Raw genomic sequence first — 19,276 nt, 5'->3', positions numbered from 1 at the left:
ATATCCGGCTGCTCTCCAGCAGCCTATTCCAGTCCTTCCTGCTTCCTAGAACCTTTATTATGTACGTTGTCATTGCTTTATATCTGAAAAATAGAGGAAACAATAATATGGAAAAACCCCATGGTTAACCCTTTGCGGTGTCAGGACCCAAGCAAACAGCCGACAGTTGTCCCATTGGCTATGAGATAAGCTTATGCGAAGCATCACCGTGAGGTACCACCACAGCAGTGCGCTCTTGGACATGGCACTCGTTGCATGGTAGTACACGGTAACCCCCACTCATAGGCCTTTCTCTAACCCTATACATGCAGAATAAATAAGTAAAACTATATACAGATATATACACAAGGCAACGACAATGTACAAGATATATACAAGCAAAAGATACCCCGGTCCCCCCGGTCCACCCTGCCCACCCTGCCCGCCTTTAACAGGGATAGGGATAGGCTTATGCGTAGCATTACCGTGAAGTACCACCACAGCAGTGCGGTCTTGGACATGGCACTCGCTGCATGGTAGAACATGATAACCCCCACTCATAGGCCTATCTCTAACCATATACATGCAGAATAAATAAGTAAAACTATATACAGATATATACACAAGGCAACGACAATGTACAAGATATATACAAGCAAAAGATACCCCGGTCCACCCTGCCCGCCTTTAACAGGGATAGGGATAGGCTTATGCGTAGCATCACCGTGAAGTACCACCACAGCAGTGCACTCTTCAACATGGCACTCGCTGCATGGTAGAACACGATAACCCCCACTCATAGGCCTATCCCTAACTCTATACATGCAGAATAAATAAGTAATACTATATACAGATATATACAACAGATATACACGTGGTCGGTGTCTCTATCACGAAAAAAAAAATCCCCTAACCCACTCCTAATTGGTCGGTGTCTCTATCACGAATAAAAAAAAAAATCCCCTAACCCACTCCCTATTGGTCGGCGTCTCTATCACGAATAAAAAAAAAAAATCCCCTAACCCACTCCCTATTGGTCGGTGTCTCTATCACTAATAAAAAAAAAATCCCCGTTCCCACTCCCTATTGGTCGGTGTCTCTATCACTGGTCGGTGTTTCTATCACGAATAAAAAAAAAATCTCAGTCCGTCAGTCCCTCATTCCATTTACTAATTCTCTCCTTCGGTGCCTTCTTCTTCAACTTCTTCTGTCTCGTGTCCTCAGCTGGCCTTCCCGTCTGCAAAAATAAAGATACCTTTAGCCAAGGCATTGATAATGTTTCCCCCCTTATATCTTTTATGCGTAGCATTTTCACGGGCTATGCCTGTGGTTTATGGGTAGCATTTTCACAGTTTCTTCGGCTGCGTATGTTTTCATCGTGTATAATTTTCTGCCCGATCTTGTGTGTTTTATCGAAGGTCCGACTGACTGAGTTTACTAATTAAAGTACTTACCTCTACCTTACTCCTCTCTACAACCAGCTCCTCTAGATTCTGCTCTCTCTCCGCCCGAGAGGGGACCACACCGCTGCCTCCGGCCATCGGCTCGTCCTGCTGTTGTCCTTTTGCTGCTGCATCCTGAAATTTTATAGTGAAATTTAAAATAACATTAAGTAACATTTTCACAAAAAAAGAATCATTTTCACGGGAATAATATATTTGTTGCGACTAGTAAGCTAATTTACCTTGAAGGCCTGTCCAAGTTTGTCCAGGACAGCATGACGGCTCTCCACTCGCCGGGACTGGTCGTAGTACTTGTCGGCAGTCGCTACATTGTGCGCCATGTGCTTGGCCAGCTCAATGGCTTCCTCCCGGGTGGCCCCGCTCTCTCTGAGGGTGCTAACCGCCACCTTCCTGTTCCGACTGGCGGTTAGGGTTGTCTTCTTCATCCCCTCTCCCTCGCAGAATCTATCCCATTCTGTCTGGACCAGCTTACTCATTGCCTGTAATAAAAATCACACTGACATTATGACCTCAACGAATAATACATAATACGACCGATAGCAGACCGCGAAATAAAAACACCGTCATTTACAATGTTCAAACACATAATGTATGTCTTATGTAAATATACGTACCGAGGGCGTAAGGAATTCTCCCTTGCCCGTCAGGAACAAGTAAGGCTGGGGCTTCTCTGGTGGGTTGACTGGTAGGCTCAGGTGTGTCGCGTACACCTGCAGGAGTCCAAGGAGGTCAGCAGCTATCCTCACATGGCAGATCTTGCCAGAGCGCGCCTCCTTGTGCTCGAACACCTGTAAGAGAGGGATTGATATTAATACGATAGACAGTAATACTTAATCACCTGTAAGAGAGAGATTGATATTAATACGATACACAGTAATATAATTACTTAACACTTAATACCGATAACTTATAATTTATTGTGATTTACCTCGATCTCGATATCAGTCCCATCTACTGCTACAGCCGCCAGGACATCAGCCCGCCTCAAGTGGGTTATGTCCCCAGCCCTCTTGGCGTTACTCAAGAGTAACTGGAGACATAAGATGTTCCGGGCGTCCATCTTCTCTGCCCTGGACAGCTGCTCTCCTCTCTCTGCCTTCTCGATCACTGTCCTGGCTCTGGTGGGTCGTTGTCCGTCCAGGTACTTGGCTATCTGCGCTGGCTCCAGATCCAGAATGTCCTCGCCACCTTGGCGATGAGGACATCTTCCTTCAGGCTCTTGCTCACCGTCTTCATTGTCTCGGAGAGCGTGGTGAGCTGGTCTGCAAGGAGACGCAGATGGCGGAGCCAAGTACCCTTTCCTGCAAGGAACTGCAGGAACCCAGCCAAGCTGTGGAGGTATACCCGCAGGGTAGCAGGCTTCACTCTGAAAAAGAAAAAGAGGAAATAACTGACACTGCATTACGTATGCGTAACATTTTCACACGTATACTTACAAGTTTCACGTATGCGTAACACTTTCACATGTATACTTGCAAAGTTTCACGTATGCGTAACATTTTCACATGTATACTTACAAGTTTCACGTATGCGTAACATTTTCACATGTATACTTACAAGTTTCACGTATGCGTAACATGTTCACATGGCGTGCAACATTCCCCCAAACACAACGTGAAGGCTTACAGGGTATGATTGACTTACCTGTCTTCTTGGAGGTGGCGGTTGACCTTACCGTCCAAGGTCCCGATCTTCTCCAGATCCAGGAGCGCCTGCCTCGTCAGCCCTGTGGGCAACCAAAACTTCACAGCCGTCAAGTGGCTCTGTGTGGTGGTAGCCTTGCGGGCTATCCCACACGCTCTGTCGGTCATCGTCTTTCTGAAAGGGAAAACAACATTTGTATATATATGCATTTCTTATGCGCAACATTTTCACATGTATACTTAAAAGTTTCACGTATGCGTAACACTTTCACATGTATACTCACAAGTTTCACGTATGCGTAACATTTTCACATGTATACTTACAAGTCTTGGGTCGTCAGCGAGGACGTAAAAGGCCGGCCGTACCCCAATTCTTTCCCACTGACAATCATACCACGTCATATTTCAATGTATTTTTTTTTCTCTAAAAACGCAATCAAAGGTACCAAAATACAAACTCACCCGTAGTCTACTAGTGCCTGTTGTAGTTCCTGCTGAGCCTGGGTGCCTTCCTCGTAAGGCACTGCTCCCTGGATGGCCTCGCGGAACTCTTCGCTGTCCTTCTCCAGCTTGTGCACCGTCTTAAGGTGCACATCCATGCGGATCGTATTTGACCCGCACAGACCACACTCAAGACGGCCACCGTAGGTCGTGTTGCCTTGGTCGCGGGGTCTGCCCTTCGTCTTCACAGGCACCGCCTCGGCGTCAGGGTGACACACCGTCATGTGACGTCTCAGGTTGACCACCGCAGCAGTACACCCTTCAATTTGGCACTCCCTGCGTGGTCGTTTCTGAAAATAAAACAAAAACATTTATGTGTAACATTTTCACATGACGGGTAGCAATTGTCAGAAAAATACACAAGTCCGTCCACCGAATAAAGTTTCTTGAGGGGTTCGATATGTTTTACACTGATAGCCCTTAAGGGTATATATAGTATATAATAAAAAATATATTAACATAAAACTCACCGTGTCACCCTTATACACCTTCGTGGCGGCTCTCCTCGTCCTTCTACGAACTGGCTCGTCAGCTGGCTGTGGGTCATCAGCTTCAGTGTCAGACCCTGACTCCTCCGCTGGCACGTCAGCAGCAACAGCTGGAACCTCGGTTCTACGAACTGGCTCGTCAGCTGGCTGTGGGTCATCAGCTTCATCAGTGTCAGACTCCGACTCCTCCGCTGGCACGTCAGCAGCAACAGCTGGAACATCAGTTCCAGCGGAACTGGCCTCAAACTCCGCAATAGTGCGGGCGACAAACCCCTTGGCCGAAGAATCTGCAAGAAAAGTGCGAACATTTATAAGTAACATTCACAAAATTTGTTTTTTCTCGGGCCGCCTTGTTTTTTTCTGCGGCTTCCCTCTGTCTCCAGCCGTTAACCCGCGGCTCTCGCTAATTTTTTTTTTCACATTCAGTTAATTTTCAAATCTAATCCGTCCTACAAATGTGACAACCGCGTTCACAGTAAGTCAAGTTAACGATTGTTAAACTTACCTAACAGGTCCTTCTCATTTGAAACCTCCTTCCTCTTCTTGGCAGTAGGTGCCTCCTCGTCCGAAGGACTTTCTACCGCTGTAAAAGGAAATAGTCAACTTTCAATATTACTTGTAACATTTTCACACCTAAAAATATATTTTCATAATTTGATATATTTTCATGCCCGTCACTTCGATGTCTAATGATAAACTTACCGCTATCGTCCGATGAGTAGTCATCAGCGCTGGGTGGCGGGACATACTGGTCACAGGAGTCCTCCCCTGATGACATGTCTGTTGACTCTGTAAAAAAAATATTTGCCATGTACATCTACAGTATTCACCATTATGCGTAGCATTATCACAATTACGCGTAGCATTATCACAATCATATAGAACAGAAAAAAAAACAAAAAACAAATACAGTATTCACCATTATGCGTAGCATTATCACAATTACGCGTAGCATTATCACAATCATATAGAACAGAAAAAAAAAACAAAAAACAAAAAACAAATACAGTATTCACCATTATGCGTAGCATTATCACAATTACATACCCTGCTTCTCCTGTACGATGTCAGCTGCCTCTGGGAAAAACACCATAGACTTCCTCCTGGACGATCTCCTCTCCCCCCTAAACTGGCGAACCTTCGGGGCTGGGCAAGCTGCTGGCGCCGGCGACTTCTTGAAACCCTTCAACATCTTGCTCTGCTGCGCCAGCAGGTTCCCAAGGAAGGATACATCCTTCCTCTCTTCCTTCTCGTCCAGCTTGGACCATTCCAGGTCCAAGTCCTGCAATCCTGTAAGAATAAGTATCAGAAAATTATACACGATGAAAACATGCACAGCCGAAGAAACTGTAAAAATGCTACCCATAAACCACAGGCATAGCCCGTGAAAATGCTACGCATAAAAGATATCAGGCAGGAAACATTGGGGCCGATATCTAAATACAATGTACCTACCAGAGTCAGAGTCCTCAAGGTACGCCTCCTGTACCGCGTCCCTCAGCTGGCTGGTCCTGGTCTCCTCCTTCCGCGTTGGGGTCGGTGTGACCCTGGTCTCCTCCTTCCGCGTTGGGGTCGGTGTGACCCTGGTCTCCTCCTTCCGCGTTGGGGTCGCCATGACCCTGGTCTCCTCCTTCCGCGTTGGGGTCGGTGTGACCCTGGTCTCCTCCTCCACCATGTCCTCTTCTGTAAAAAATGAAAGGAAAGATTAGCAAGGCATGTTCACGTACTTAACAGTGATAATGATTGACAGTGTTGGCTAATATCTAAATACAAGGTACTCACCGGTGACAGGCTCTGTCTTGGGCACTATCGGGTCAATAATGACCGCCTGGAACAAGACGGGGTCGGCCGTGCCAGCGTCAACCTCCACCTTGAGGTCAATAGGGACCTCCATCCTCTGGCCGGCTCCCGCGTAGTTACCTGAAATATATAATGTGTGAATACATTGCACAACAGTTCTCTATATAGCTATGAAGTTTGCATTACCTGAAAAAAAAATAATGTGTGAATACATAGCACAGTAGTTCCCCATGAAGACTTGAAAGTAAAGATTTTACATAGGTCGTAAAGGTACCCACCTATAGAAAGGTAACTGTCTGTCCAAGCCTGGACGCGGTTGGCTGAACCGCCGACTCTCAGGCTTGCCCGTCCCAGTCCTGCCCGCAACTGCCTCTTCCCCAGAAACAGGCTCCTAACAGGCCGTCCCACACTTTTATTAAGGACAAACCTGCTAGGCATACCCGCTAGAATGCCTGATACGCAGCGGGTCCTGTCCTGCCGTGCCCACCACGCTGCCTCCTGTCCAATCCTCTGCTGGTCCATCCTTCTGGCGTTCTGGACGCGGGCCAGCCACCAAGGCTCACTAGGCAGTGGGATGTTCACTCCGGGGGAAACCCACTTCAGCTCCTTCCACACACCATCCCGAAGAATGGTGTACTTCCGGGCCACCCTACTGGTCTCATGGTGATCCTTAATGATCACCCTGCTAGATTCTTCCATTAAAACCTGCAATGTAAATGTTATGTGTAAGATTGGAGAATATCCGCCCGCTGCCTCTCGATGAAAAATCCTCGGACATAGAAATTTCTCCCCGCTGAAATTATTTTTTCCCCGGCTAATCGTACTACCCGCGGCCGCCCGCTAAAACGTCTTCCGCGGATCCTCGATGAAATGAAATGTAAACGTTATGTGTAACATTTTCGCTGATTTTCAAAAGTGTGGACCGATTTCAACAAGTAACAGATCGATACTTATAACCCTACTCACCATCCTGCTTGTTGTCAGCTCCGGCTCAAACGTGGGCTTCCCCGTGGGCTTCTCCGTGGTCGGGATCCCCCAGGTCCTCAGCTGACATGGGCATCTTAGTCGGCCGCCACTCGCATCCGGACCTCTGGATATTGGCTACGGGTACATCCCGCACCACTACCTTCGGCACACCATCTTGAAAGATGATGTGCTTCGGGCCTGTCCCACTCGTTAGTCCTGTGGAGGGGTCCTCTATTATCTGCAATATAAACGTTATGTGTAACATTTTCACTGAATGATTCATTTAAATGTGAAATATTCACTGATGACATTTTTTCCCTGGTCGTCGCAAGAGGCCGCAGTAGCAAGCTAAAAGATCTCCCGATGAAAATTTCACCCTCGTAAATTTTTTTTACCGAGGGTATAGTTTGACGGCCTCGATGGTCGAGAGACCCGCGGTAGCCTGTCCGCGTCTAACGTGCGGCTTCCCGATGAAAATTTCACCCTTGTAAATTTTTTTTACCGAGGGTATAGTTTGACGGCCTCGATGGTCGAGAGACCCGCGGTAGCCTGTCCGCCTCTAACGTGCGGCTTCCCGATAAAAATTTCACCCTTGTAAAAAATTTTTTACCGAGGGTATAGTTAGACGGCCTCGATGGTCGAAAGACCCGCGGTAGCCTGTCCGCGTCTAACGTGCGGCTTCCCGATGAAAATTTCATCCTTGTAAATTTTTTTTACCGAGGGTATAGTTTGACGGCCTCGATGGTCGAGAGACCCGCGGTAGCCTGTCCGCCTCTAACGTGCGGCTTCCCGATAAAATTTCACCCTTGTAAAATTTTTTTTACCGAGGGTATAGTTAGACGGCCTCGATGGTCGAGAGACCCGCGGTAGCCTGTCCGCATCTAACGTGCGGCTTCCCGATGAAAATTTCACCCTCGTAAATTTTTTTTACCGAGGGTATAGTTTGCCGGCCTGGATGGTCGAGAGACCCGCAGTAGCTTGCCTGCGTCTAACGTGCGGCTTCCCGATGAAAATTTCACCCTTGTAAAATATTTTTATTTTGCGAGGTTTGGCATGCCACAAAACCAGGTTCAACCCACCATTTTTCCTTTAAAAATGCCCTGTACCAAGTCAGGAATATGGTCATTGTTATATTATAGTTCGTTTCTGTGTGTATTACATTATAACGTTGTGTCGTTTGTTTTCTCTTATTTTTGAGTGTAAATTCACATTGCGATAAGACGTGTCACGGTACTTGTCTAATCCCAAATTCATGTATTTGGTTTTGATGTTATATATATATGTTATATTTGTTATTCTCGTGGGATTTTGTCTATATGTGTTACATTTTAGTGTTATGTCGTTGTTCTCCTCTTATATTTAATGCGTTTCCCTCGGTTTTAGTTTTGTTATCCCGATTTTGTTTTTTGTCCATGGATTTATGAGTTTTGAACAGCGGTATACTACTGTTGCCTTTATTTACCGAGGGTATAGTTAGACGGCCTCGATGGTCGAGAGACCCGCGGTAGCCTGTCCGCATTTAACGTGCGGCTTCCCGATGAAAATTTCACCATCGTAAAAAAAGTTTACCGAGGGTATAGTTTGCCGGCCTGGATAGTCGAGAGACCCGCGGTAGCCTGTCCGCGTCTAACGTGCGGCTTCCCGATGAAAATTTCACCCTTGTAAATTTTTTTTACCGAGGGTATAGTTAGACGGCCTCGATGGTCGAGAGACCCGCGGTAGCCTGTCCGCGTCTAACGTGCGGCTTCCCGATGAAAATTTCACCCTTGTAAATTTTTTTTACCGAGGTATCTAAGTGCTTTTTACAGGCGTCCCCCCCAAAAAGGCAACAAATATCCATTTCGATATCGTGCTTCCTTTGAAGCTCGAACCTGTGCGTAAATTTTTTTTTGTGTAACATTTTCACAACCGAAGTACCCTGTGGGGTATGTATGATGGGTAACCTTTTCACAGGTACCCCATGTCGCGAAAAAAATCCTATTTACTCACCAGCGGACGCCCCCTGTCCACTCTATTGCCATCCTCCACCATTCTTTCCACATATGATGCTTGATGGCTCATCTTCACAGTACTAACGATAAACAAAGGTTGTTCACAAATAGTGTGTTTAAGCCTAGTTTTAGCTGCCTATATATACTAAAATGGTGTCACGTGACTATCAGACTCCAACCTTTCTCATAAAAACACTTGTAACTTTCCCAGTTTTAAAGATATTTCTTAAAGTAAGGGCTCATTTTGTTCGCAATTGAATTACCCGTCCGGTCCATCTAAAATATGTTGGTAATTATTTATAGGGTCGTCAGGAAGAGGGCAGATACAGTCAAAAAAATTATGTGTAACATTTTCACAATTAAACTCTTTTCCCCTGCTCGTCGCAAGAGGCCGCGGTAGCCCGCTAAAAGATCTTGCGATGGAAGGGACGTGGTCGGCCTGCTAGCGGGCTACCGCGGGTGAAGCTGGCCGTCCACGTACCTTTACCCGCGGTACCCCGCTGGCAGGCCGACCGCGTTACATTCCCCGCGGCCGAGACCCGTGGTAGCCCGCTAGCAGGCCGTCCACGTTACCTTTACCCGCGGTAGCCCGCTAGCTATATATAGGCCTACATGTTTTAATAACTGACACCGTTATAAGCACCACTTCAAGTCGCCACCGAGATAATGTTTGGCGCTTGGAATGGCACTGTGGCGTCTATTGCACCACAAGTCGCCACAGAGATATTGAAAGGCCCTTGGAATGGCCACCAGGTCGCCACAGAGAAGGTAGTAGAAGAGAGAAGGGGTTGTTCTACTCACCGTGGGCGTCGCTTGTCGCACGTGTACAGGGGCCTAGCCCTTGTAGTTCAGGATATACGGGGATCGCCGAGAGAGTTGACACTGCACCCGATACACCATGCTATCCGATCGTGAACTGTTCCCGAAATCGAGAGCTACCGATGCTTCTTTCCAGTTTTCCCGTCCGTGAACAGACTAAGTTTCTGCGAGTTTCTAAGTTTTATGCGTAACATTAGCTTACAGGACTTTAAGTAAAAGTAGTTAAACAGGTTTTTTTCCCATTGTTATGTGCTGTACCTGTGCAATAATTTCACGGTGTGAAACCGTGAAATTTCGGATGAAGTGATCACTGTCAAGTGTTGTAATCTCTTTTAAACATAAACAATGTCATTCCAAAAACATTTTTGCCTCGAAAAACTCGAAAACTGGCACAGAAACACTTCTATATGTACTGAATGTGTAAACTTTTTATCAGGATCTGAACATCATAATATTCAGTATGCTAAAAATAAGTGTTATAAAAGCTCGAACGGCAAACTAGCTTAACATATTTTGTATAGTTTCATCACTCGAAAAATAAAATTGAGAATGGAAATAGGGAATGTGCCAAAGAGACAACAACCCAACCATAGAACAGACAACAGCATAGTCCGTCAGAGGTATTTTTATCGTTCGGCTGCTGTCTTATTGACGCATGTGCAATATGTCCGATTATATAAATCCTTTGGATCATAGTGGGTGCAATATTACCTATTAAGTTAGAAATACGACGACGAGGTATGAGTGCCAAAGGAGACATCTTTCCATTCAAGACACAATCTAGTAACGTAAGCTTTTGCAGTGTCAAAAACTCGTTGGAAGTACAATGATAAATTGCTGGCATATATTGGTGATTTTGAATCTGTTCAAAGTTTTGATTTTTTTACCCTATATACCTCTTTGCCTTATATTCTTATTAAGAAAAAATTCACACACCTACTTAAATGGACATTTAAAAAGTCAGAATGCGAATACATATGTTCCAATTCTTTTAGGTCATTTTCTAGCAGCAACAAACAAAAGAACTATGTCAAATGGACATGCTTTGATACAATATCTGCCCCTGAATTTTTACTAGATAACACTTTTGTTCACTTTGGAGATTCCGTTTATCGTCAAGTTATCGGAATTCCAATAGGGACTACCTGTGCACCACTTATCGCGGACCTGTTTTTGTATTGATATGAGTTATAATTTATGACTAAAATCAACAAAGACCCATCGAAACAACATCTGATACAAAAACATACTTTTAGATATTTGGATCCAATACTGGGTCTCAATAATGACGACTTCAGTATGTATACTAGAGAAATTTATCCTGCTAAACTTACTTAAGATAAAGCTAATACTAACAATGACCACTGCACTTTACTCGATCTTGATATCTTTATCATTAACGGCTTAATACAAAAATTAATGATAAAAAAAGATAATTTTTCATTTCCTATCCATTTTTAGATGGTGATGTTCCCTTGTCACCATCCTACTCGTGTATATATCAACGTATTATATTTTAGCGAGAAAAAAATTATGAATTGGGTCCGAGACCATAGTTATTTCCTAGTGCATTTCTTTTAGACAATAAATGAAAATTAAAAAAATATCCATCTGCGCTTTCTGAATAATATTTTTACAGTGTGTTGTACTACTTTTGGGACAGATTATATCAAAATTATAGAAAACTTCATCAGCTCTAACTCAGAATATGGACAATGTTATGTTAAGGGGGTATTGAAATCTTTTGACAGCTCGGCCAAAACAGTCCTGTGTTAAACTTGCCTTGTTCCGAAAATTAAGGTTACCTTCTGAACTTGATGGAACGTTGACAAAATAATATAAAACGCAGTCAAGACAAATCAAAAAGTATAAAGTTAAATTTGTACCTGGAATAAATCTCTCAATTTTGATACACTTTTCCCCTTTCTGTGAGTGACCATAATTCCTGTTTGCAGTGACCAACTCGAAACCGCTCTCGTCCATGAACCTTAATCAAATACTGAAGTACTGAATATCGGATGACCACAAGTTCTTGTGGATGGTCCCAAACACTTGTCTCAGAAAAAAAAGGCAATGGCTATTTTGCCGGCTCCGGAAAATAGCAATCTATATAGAGTTTTGCTATTTTGCAGGTCCTATTTCAGACTTTTAATCCGACTATTAGAAATAAAAAATATTTGTATGAAATTATGTATATACAAATCGGATATAGGGCTAAATGTCAATAAGTTTTTAGTCTTTACTTTGACTTCATGGTCTGGTACATTAACTTTTGGTGATCTGCAATCATTAAATTACATGTACATACGTTAATTTCTGTTAAACGTTCGAAGATAGAAGACGAAAAACTTAAATTAAATGATAAGTTCGACTCATATGAAGACATACAGCAGGTTTTAAAGGAGTTTGAAAAAGATAACTATGTTCAACTATGGAAGCGGGATTCGAGGACAATCAAATTCATGAAAACCAGAGCACCAAACAAAAATTAAACAATAGGCTACTCTATGGTCCTATTAAGTATTGCTGTGTTCATGGAGGCACACAAAACTTCATCTACTGATAAGTCTAGTTATTTCATCATTTCATCTGTATCTGTGTATATATACGTGGAAGATACCAATCCTGATTTTTTTATACATGTACATTCATCTCTGTTTTTTCTTGTAACTAAATAAATTTCAAAATATTTGAGTCGAATAGCAACATTCAACATCTTTCAATCGAAGTTACCCTAACTTTGTGTATACTTTGCACTAACAAGTACGTTTTGGTGTAGTGCGTAAAATTGCAAAACTAAAAAGCAAATAAGTGTTAAATGTGTTATTCTCGCTTATTATCGAATAACGAATAAACTATTTAAGAACCCTATCCAACAACCTTTTTTAAGATGGTCTATCTTCTTGCAGGTCAACGTCCTTACCAGGCTACATTCAAGCAGAACTGTCTTTTGTTCATTCAACTGCATGTGTACGACTCCAGATGGACAACAGCTAACAGTGTCGAAATACAACAATGAACATAATCATGAAATCAATGAAATTTGTTTCAAGTACTTGCCAAAACAGAGACATCATTCTATCTTCCGAAGAAAGACAAGATGTAGAAAACATGCTCAAAGTAAACGCTAACAAAAAGATGCTACAGAACTTTGTAATGCAGAAAAATGAAAAGAAAGTTGTTTTGAAAGATGTGTACGATATACATTCAGGCATAAAGAAAATAGACAAAGATAGACCAAGTCAACTTAATGATTGGGTGCTGTTGTCGAATATGTCACGGATGGTGACAAAAACCTGAAAGCAATCTTCTTTCAAGATGAAGCTATAAAGTCAACTTTCGAACAGTTTCCCGAAATTAAACTTATTGATGCGACATACAAGACAAACAATCTGCGACTGTCACTTTATTTCATAATTACAGTTGATGATAATGGGCAGATTGAAATTGTTGTATTGTTTCTGTTAACTGAGGAGGATCAAGATTTGTCGTATCCATCATGGAACTGTTTAAAAATACATAAGACTTCATGGGAAAATGTTTTTAAAAGTTATATTAACTAATAAAGATATGTCCGAACGGAATGTATTGAGTTTTAAAAGCGATGCCTGATGCTAATCTCCAGTTATTCACAGTCATGTGCTATGCAATTTCAGGAGAGAGATAACACCTGAAAAACTTGGTATCACTCCCGGGTAAAAAAATCAGCTCCTTAATTAGAAACTGTACAGAAAATATCTTACTGAAGATCGAAGGAATAATATAAATCTTGTTATGAAAAATTGACATCTGAACGGTACCGTAGTCTCCTATTTCAACAGAAACTGGCATATTATAAGGTCAGAATAGGTTTACGGACTTAAAGATGGAGCCAACCTTTGAAATAAAACAAATAACATAATCGAAAGTATTAATGATAAAGTGAAGTCCGTACTGACTATCCATCCAAACCTGCCCAGAATTCACAGGAAGTATTCTGATCGCCATAAAATCATTAAGAACAGAACGAGATCATAAAACTGTTGGCATGTTTCTGAAGAAACCGGTTAATGCGTCTGATACGGAATCTGCCGAATACAAATACCAAGAACTGTTAATTAAGCCTTTCGGTGCCAAAGCGACATATATGTCGTTTGGGGGTTGACTGCCGAAGCGACAAATATGTCGTTTGGGGGTTGACTGCCGATGCGACATATATGTCGTTTAATTGGTTTTAATAAAACAATCATATTTTATTTCTTTTTGTCTTTTATGCTTTTGATATTCTTGTATAATATATACATTGTTGTTTTGAATTCATTATGACGTAATACGTTAAGTATATATGACGTCATAAATGTCAAAAGATCGTCTGTACTGTTCCCGACTTGGCTATGGAAGACAGTGACGGTGACATTACAGACATAGTAACTTCGGGCGACGAAGATTCTGACGATGCTGATGTTGAAATGCCAGACAATGCTGCAAGACAGCCTAACCCTTGGTTTTCTGTGGTAGACAAAGAAACGTTTGAGCTAGACGTTAATCGTGATTTCGAGGAACGGATTGGGCCGTGTGGATTTGAAGCCAATTTTTCACCGGTGGATTACTTTGATAAATTTTTGAAAACAGAAGATGATGACTTGATTGATCGCATTGTAGATGAAACAAATAGGTACATTATTGGTTTTATATGTTTCAAATTATAACGGTCTTAATTTTCTTTGAATGTATATTTATATGTTTCCGTAATATAATTGCGGTCTACAAATCAATTTTCAAAGTATTGTAATAATTAGTAAACTGTATTTTCTATTCATGACTAACGTTACTGTTTTGGTGCTCAAAAGTAATTTAGATGTAAATAACGCTCCAAAAGATAGCAGAGACATTTTTTCACAATATTAATTTAAAAGTTCTTGCTACCCTCCCCCCCCCCCCCCCCCCCCCCCCCCCTTCATCCAACAAAAACACCAGTAATCCTGTATATCCAATAACATATAACTGGTTTTGTCAACAGGTATGCCAACCAGTGCCAAACTACAGAGAATCCAACAAGACATGCCAGATCAAACGAATGGTCACCAGTTAGCTATGCTGAGATGAGAGCCTTTATTGGTCTTGTTCTCGCGATGGGTATCGTAAAGAAAACCTCCATTGAAAGCTATTGGGAAGCGTCTGGTATCTCTGAAACCCCAAATTTCAGAGATGTGATGTCCAGAAATAGATTTCAGGCAATACTGAGATATCTGCATTGCAGCGACAATACAACAGCAGTTCCAAGAGGTCAGCCAGGATACGACCCCCTCCACAAGATAAATCCAGTTGTTGAATTCTTCAATGAAGTGTTCGAACTTAATTATAGGTAAATGTCAACTCAAATATAGAAATATACACAAGCCATTACGCGGTCATGTTTCCATGTTAAAAATAAACATAAATGTATTGCTGGAACTGAGACGAATTTTGTCCTAATCATATTTTCCACTGCATACTAACTGTCATTGATTTAACACTGGTACCTCTTGTTTCGGGAAAGATAAGAGTAAAAAAAATCAATGTAATAAAAATTGTACAATCTGGTTATGTCGTTCATTATGAAATTCTAAAATCTTACATATTATTTTTTAATGTATTTTTTTTTTAATTGAGACAAGACTTGTTGTAAATAGATTTTACGGATTTTCAGACTATCTCAAAACATAGTCGTGGATGAGAGAATAGTTGGTTTCAAAGGGCGTCATGTTTTGAAACAATACATTTCAAACAAGAAGGCACACAGATGGGGAGCAAAGTTGTTCGTCTTAGCTGAATCCAGAACAGGTTATACCCATCAGATAAATGTGTACAAAGGGAAACGAAATACAGAACGCCATCCCAATGGACAAGGGTAAGTGAAAAAAGGGGGTGGAACATGTAACTCTGGATTTTTAGGTTTAGCGAAAATGCCAAAATATTATCGGCGAGATAATTTTTATGAAAATACCTTATCGGAAAAGAACACGAAAAATATTACTTTAATTGACTCAAATTAACATGATTGTTTCTGTAAATCGATGGCGACTGTATTGCGAATGAATATGACAATCCATGAAAGTAGACCAAAATTTACGCACATCTCCAGGTTTATACAAGGTATAACTTAATGACGCTGTTAATTAAGAAATGGTTACTCCTTATAATCAAGTAAGGCCGAATATAAGACACGCATATTTAACATTTTGACTTGATAAAAAGTTCTAATTCTTACCTATTTCTATCTAATCGTTTCATTTTGTTATTGTCGGTTTTCCTTTTATTTTTTTTCGTCCTGATTATACATGCAATATTTGTGACTGGACAAACACTCAATCAATCAATCAATTTTTTTTATAGATATAAATCGGTAATGGATTTAGTACGTCCTCATTTTGGCAAAAACCATCATGTAACTATGGATAATTGGTTTTCATCACCTAAACTGATGAACGACCTAAGGAACCGGGGAACGTATGCAACAGGAACTGTAATAGCAAGACGGAAGGGATTACCTGCAAGTTTTAAAACAGCTCGGCTCCCCAAAGGAAGTGTTGTTGTTAAATCACAGAGAGATCTTTTGGCTATTTTGTACGTAGATCGGAGAAATGTGACTTTCCTGACAACAAGTGAAAATGCACGGTAAGTTTCTTGTTTTTCAACCCAGCTTTGTCCGATAGGCCAATTCCTATATAATTTGACAATACTTGACTTTTAAAATAAAAAGTTATTAAAATACAACGTTGTCAAAAAAATACTTACATCGTGGAATATATGAAATACTTTCTTACACAATGTCAAAATTAACTATACAATAAAGTACAAGCTTGAAGTAACAGTCATGGCTAATAAAATTATAATATCACCAAAGTAAACATACAATAAAACAAGTCTTACTTAATATACTTTTCAGAACTGTGCGAAAAGCTAATAGTAAAGGTAGAGTTGTGTCTGCTCCAAGTGTTGTCCACAAATACAACCAGACCATGGGCGGTGTCGATCTTGGGGATCAGCTTTTGCTTAAATTTGAGCCACAATTTAAAGGTGTAAAACTCTGGAGAAAAATTCTCTTCAACCTTCTTACTACAGCTACAGGTATGTCTCATCTTAAACATTTGCAAGCTTTTTTAGTTGTCAATTCAAAGCCTAACTAAAAGACTATGTGCTAAGTTCAGTTGCAAATATTTCATGCATTGCCTAGAACAAGGATAAGTTGATATAAGTACCGCGTATGATTTTTTTCACTCGTTCCCGTTATCATTTCTTATCTAATTACAAGTATATACAATGTAGCTTACTGTTTGGTGTGAGCTAATGCTCCGTGTTGAAGGCCGTACTTTGACCTATAATTGTTAACTTTTTATACACTGACTTGGATGGAGAGTTCTCTCTTTGGCACTTATACCACATCTTCTTATTTATATATATGTATATAATAGATTTGCACTAACTGAAACAAATAAACTTGCACTTAATACTTTTTCAGTAAATGCATATATATGCTACAGAAACTGTTTTCTTGTCCAGAGGAAATTAGACCATGTGAAATTTCAAAACGCAGTAGTTCGTGGTTTGATCGGGGATTTTAGAGGAGGCAACAGAAGGAGGGGGAGAAGACCAGACAACATTCCTATTGCAAATGCAATACGGATGCATTTTCTTGATGTTATTCCTGATGGCAAGAGGCGAAAATGTGTTAAGTGTTCAGGTTATAACAAGTACAGGAAATCCCGTATATCAACATGGTGTTCTGTATGTGGCGTGGGTCTTTGTGTTGGTCGATGTTTCAGAGAGTTTCATTCATATGGACAGGAAGAGTAAACAGTTGAATTTTGAAATATTATGCATGTAAAATACAGTGCAATAATAAAGGATCTTTTAAAAAGATTTCATGTTGTATTAAACAAATGAGTTAAAAAAAGTCAAGAATTTTTTTTTCTATTTTTTTTTCCGCTGAAAATTCTTTTGTGTTCTCTAAAAGTTAAAAGAAAAACAAAAAAGATTTATGATTATTTCAAAGCGAAGAAATATTTTTAAAACATTTCTGTGTTTGTTGGTCCTCATTTCATGAAATTCTGTCAACGAACGACTTCGTTTTGATCTTTTGAGTTTTTGTATAAACTTTTGACGTTTTCACAACGACGGCGGCGATATTTTATTTTTATTTGGCTGTAGAACGTCACTCGGTGAAATCTTTATGGTGACGTTTCTAACGTCGGGAATTTGAATTCGGCACCGAAAGGGTTAATTAACGCCGTACGCACTTAGGTATGTATTGAAACAAACTTCAAACTGTAGCGATGTCGTATTGAAAAAGTAAGAGAACTGGACAGGCGGAGAGTAAACTTAAAGAGGGACAAGTGTAGTGGAATTCGTTTGTACATGCACATTCTTCAAAAGTATGTTTCTCCCATGTAGACACAAACTTTGAGATGTCAACAATGAAGACTTGTTTCAGATGAATGGAATATACCAGAGATGAAACTTAGGCACATGTACTAGATCTCATAGACTTTTTTGTTCATTTCCCTCCGAAGAATTAAAATCACGATCTTCTATTATTAGCACTCCAAAACGTAGCCGTAAATTGTCACAAAGTGAGAAATACAGACAAACACAGCTTCATGCCCAGCAGATTGCAACTTTGTTTTCGAAAGCAACAGGAAACGATTATTTAAACAAAACATCCACTTTACAAAATATATTAAAACATTGAAATGATGGAAAGCATTGTTTAGTGGTGGAAGTTCTTGAAGTGGAAACATCATTCTGATCAACTGGAATCACAAAGCGAAGTTTTAGAACTGACTGAATAAGTGGAAAGTATTACCGATAGTCACTGTAGTGAAAGTGGTGAAATCGAACCAGAGAGAGATGACATTAAACTCAAACATAACTAATTGAACTCTGCTGAAACGATTTCGAGTATAGCTTTACCACCTACAATGAAAAAGCGCGGGAGACCAAAGGGAATTACACAAACTGTAAAAGGATTACCTAAATAGCAGGCACGAAAGACAAAATGTATTACTTTTGATCAAAAAGCGTCCAAGGAGACTGATGTGATTGTATTAGAATGGTTTGTTGGAAAAGAAATAGCAAAGTCAGCGGTTGATGACGGTCTTGTGATAGAAGAGGAACACGTAGAAACTCGCCCTGAAATGGTTTCAACTTTATGTTTAGACAAACTAGTAAATATAAGATTAATAGAGAAATATTGCACAAAAGAAGCTTGGAAATCGATCGAAAGCATTTATTGTATTAAAGATGAATTAAATTTATATATCTGCAATTTTTGCAAAAGCGATGCAGACGCAAAAGAAACCAGTGTCATGTGCAGTTCATGTCTTCAGTGGCAGCATCTTTCGTGTGCAAGTCTAAATAATGCACCAAAAGCAAGGCACTGGTTTTGTTACATTTTTAAACATTTTGAGCTTGTTGATTTGTTTTAGAACCATAACCTTAGAATATGATATAATTTATTTTTAATATATATGATTTGTAAATGTGTTTTAAAAAATACATATAGTTTAAGAGACTTCTTAATACGTTGAGAGTATCAATTTTACTAGTTCTGTCTAAAGTTATGAAGAAGACATATTTGTTTAGAGATATTTTAACTAAAGTTTATT

General features: G+C 40.7%; 4 protein-coding genes across 4 annotated transcripts; 2 read left to right on the top strand and 2 right to left on the bottom strand.

Annotated features, from left to right (window-relative positions):
* Positions 1-402: 402 nt before the first annotated feature.
* On the bottom strand, positions 403-5,749 carry LOC139492131 (uncharacterized). Its single transcript, XM_071280269.1, has 12 exons — positions 5,530-5,749; positions 5,122-5,364; positions 4,777-4,863; positions 4,580-4,657; positions 4,057-4,361; positions 3,559-3,876; positions 3,118-3,260; positions 2,371-2,806; positions 2,057-2,230; positions 1,664-1,921; positions 1,434-1,556; positions 403-1,216 (listed from the first exon to the last, which is right to left on the bottom strand). Exons 1-12 carry the CDS (start codon positions 5,747-5,749, stop codon positions 1,121-1,123), a joined length of 2,481 nt encoding a protein of 826 aa, XP_071136370.1. The 3' UTR covers positions 403-1,120.
* An 81-nt stretch (positions 5,750-5,830) lies between these two features.
* On the bottom strand, positions 5,831-6,971 carry LOC139492130 (uncharacterized). Its single transcript, XM_071280268.1, has 3 exons — positions 6,841-6,971; positions 6,153-6,579; positions 5,831-5,994 (listed from the first exon to the last, which is right to left on the bottom strand). Exons 1-3 carry the CDS (start codon positions 6,841-6,843, stop codon positions 5,831-5,833), a joined length of 594 nt encoding a protein of 197 aa, XP_071136369.1. The 5' UTR covers positions 6,844-6,971.
* A 7,052-nt stretch (positions 6,972-14,023) lies between these two features.
* On the top strand, positions 14,024-15,181 carry LOC139492129 (piggyBac transposable element-derived protein 4-like). The gene is made up of 2 exons (XM_071280267.1): positions 14,024-14,304; positions 14,650-15,181. Exons 1-2 carry the CDS (start codon positions 14,024-14,026, stop codon positions 14,996-14,998), a joined length of 630 nt encoding a protein of 209 aa, XP_071136368.1. The 3' UTR covers positions 14,999-15,181.
* On the top strand, positions 15,051-17,475 carry LOC139492128 (piggyBac transposable element-derived protein 4-like). Its single transcript, XM_071280266.1, has 5 exons — positions 15,051-15,071; positions 15,302-15,519; positions 16,005-16,286; positions 16,558-16,739; positions 17,131-17,475. Exons 1-5 carry the CDS (start codon positions 15,051-15,053, stop codon positions 17,463-17,465), a joined length of 1,038 nt encoding a protein of 345 aa, XP_071136367.1. The 3' UTR covers positions 17,466-17,475.
* Positions 17,476-19,276: the final 1,801 nt, after the last annotated feature.

Source organism: Mytilus edulis, chromosome 10, assembly GCF_963676685.1.
Source record: "Mytilus edulis chromosome 10, xbMytEdul2.2, whole genome shotgun sequence".
NCBI lineage: Eukaryota > Metazoa > Mollusca > Bivalvia > Mytilida > Mytilidae > Mytilus > Mytilus edulis.
This window is presented reverse-complemented; position numbering and strand designations above follow the sequence as displayed.

Coding starts and splice junctions, on each gene's coding strand:
- LOC139492130 (XM_071280268.1), bottom strand. Junction 5,995..6,152: donor AGACAGTTACCTTTCTATAG/GTGGGTACCTTT, acceptor TATATATTTCAG/GTAACTACGCGGGAGCCGGC.
- LOC139492128 (XM_071280266.1), top strand. CDS start 15,051: ATGTTAAAAATAAACATAAAT. Junction 15,072..15,301: donor TGTTAAAAATAAACATAAAT/GTATTGCTGGAA, acceptor TGTTGTAAATAG/ATTTTACGGATTTTCAGACT. Junction 16,287..16,557: donor ACAACAAGTGAAAATGCACG/GTAAGTTTCTTG, acceptor TATACTTTTCAG/AACTGTGCGAAAAGCTAATA.
- LOC139492129 (XM_071280267.1), top strand. CDS start 14,024: ATGGAAGACAGTGACGGTGACATTACAGACATAGTAACTTCGGGCGAC. Junction 14,305..14,649: donor ATTGTAGATGAAACAAATAG/GTACATTATTGG, acceptor TTTTGTCAACAG/GTATGCCAACCAGTGCCAAA.
- LOC139492131 (XM_071280269.1), bottom strand. CDS start 5,749: ATGGTGGAGGAGGAGACCAGGGTCACACCGACCCCAACGCGGAAGGAG. Junction 2,231..2,370: donor GGACTGATATCGAGATCGAG/GTAAATCACAAT, acceptor CCTCTCTTACAG/GTGTTCGAGCACAAGGAGGC. Junction 1,557..1,663: donor AACTTGGACAGGCCTTCAAG/GTAAATTAGCTT, acceptor ATAAAATTTCAG/GATGCAGCAGCAAAAGGACA.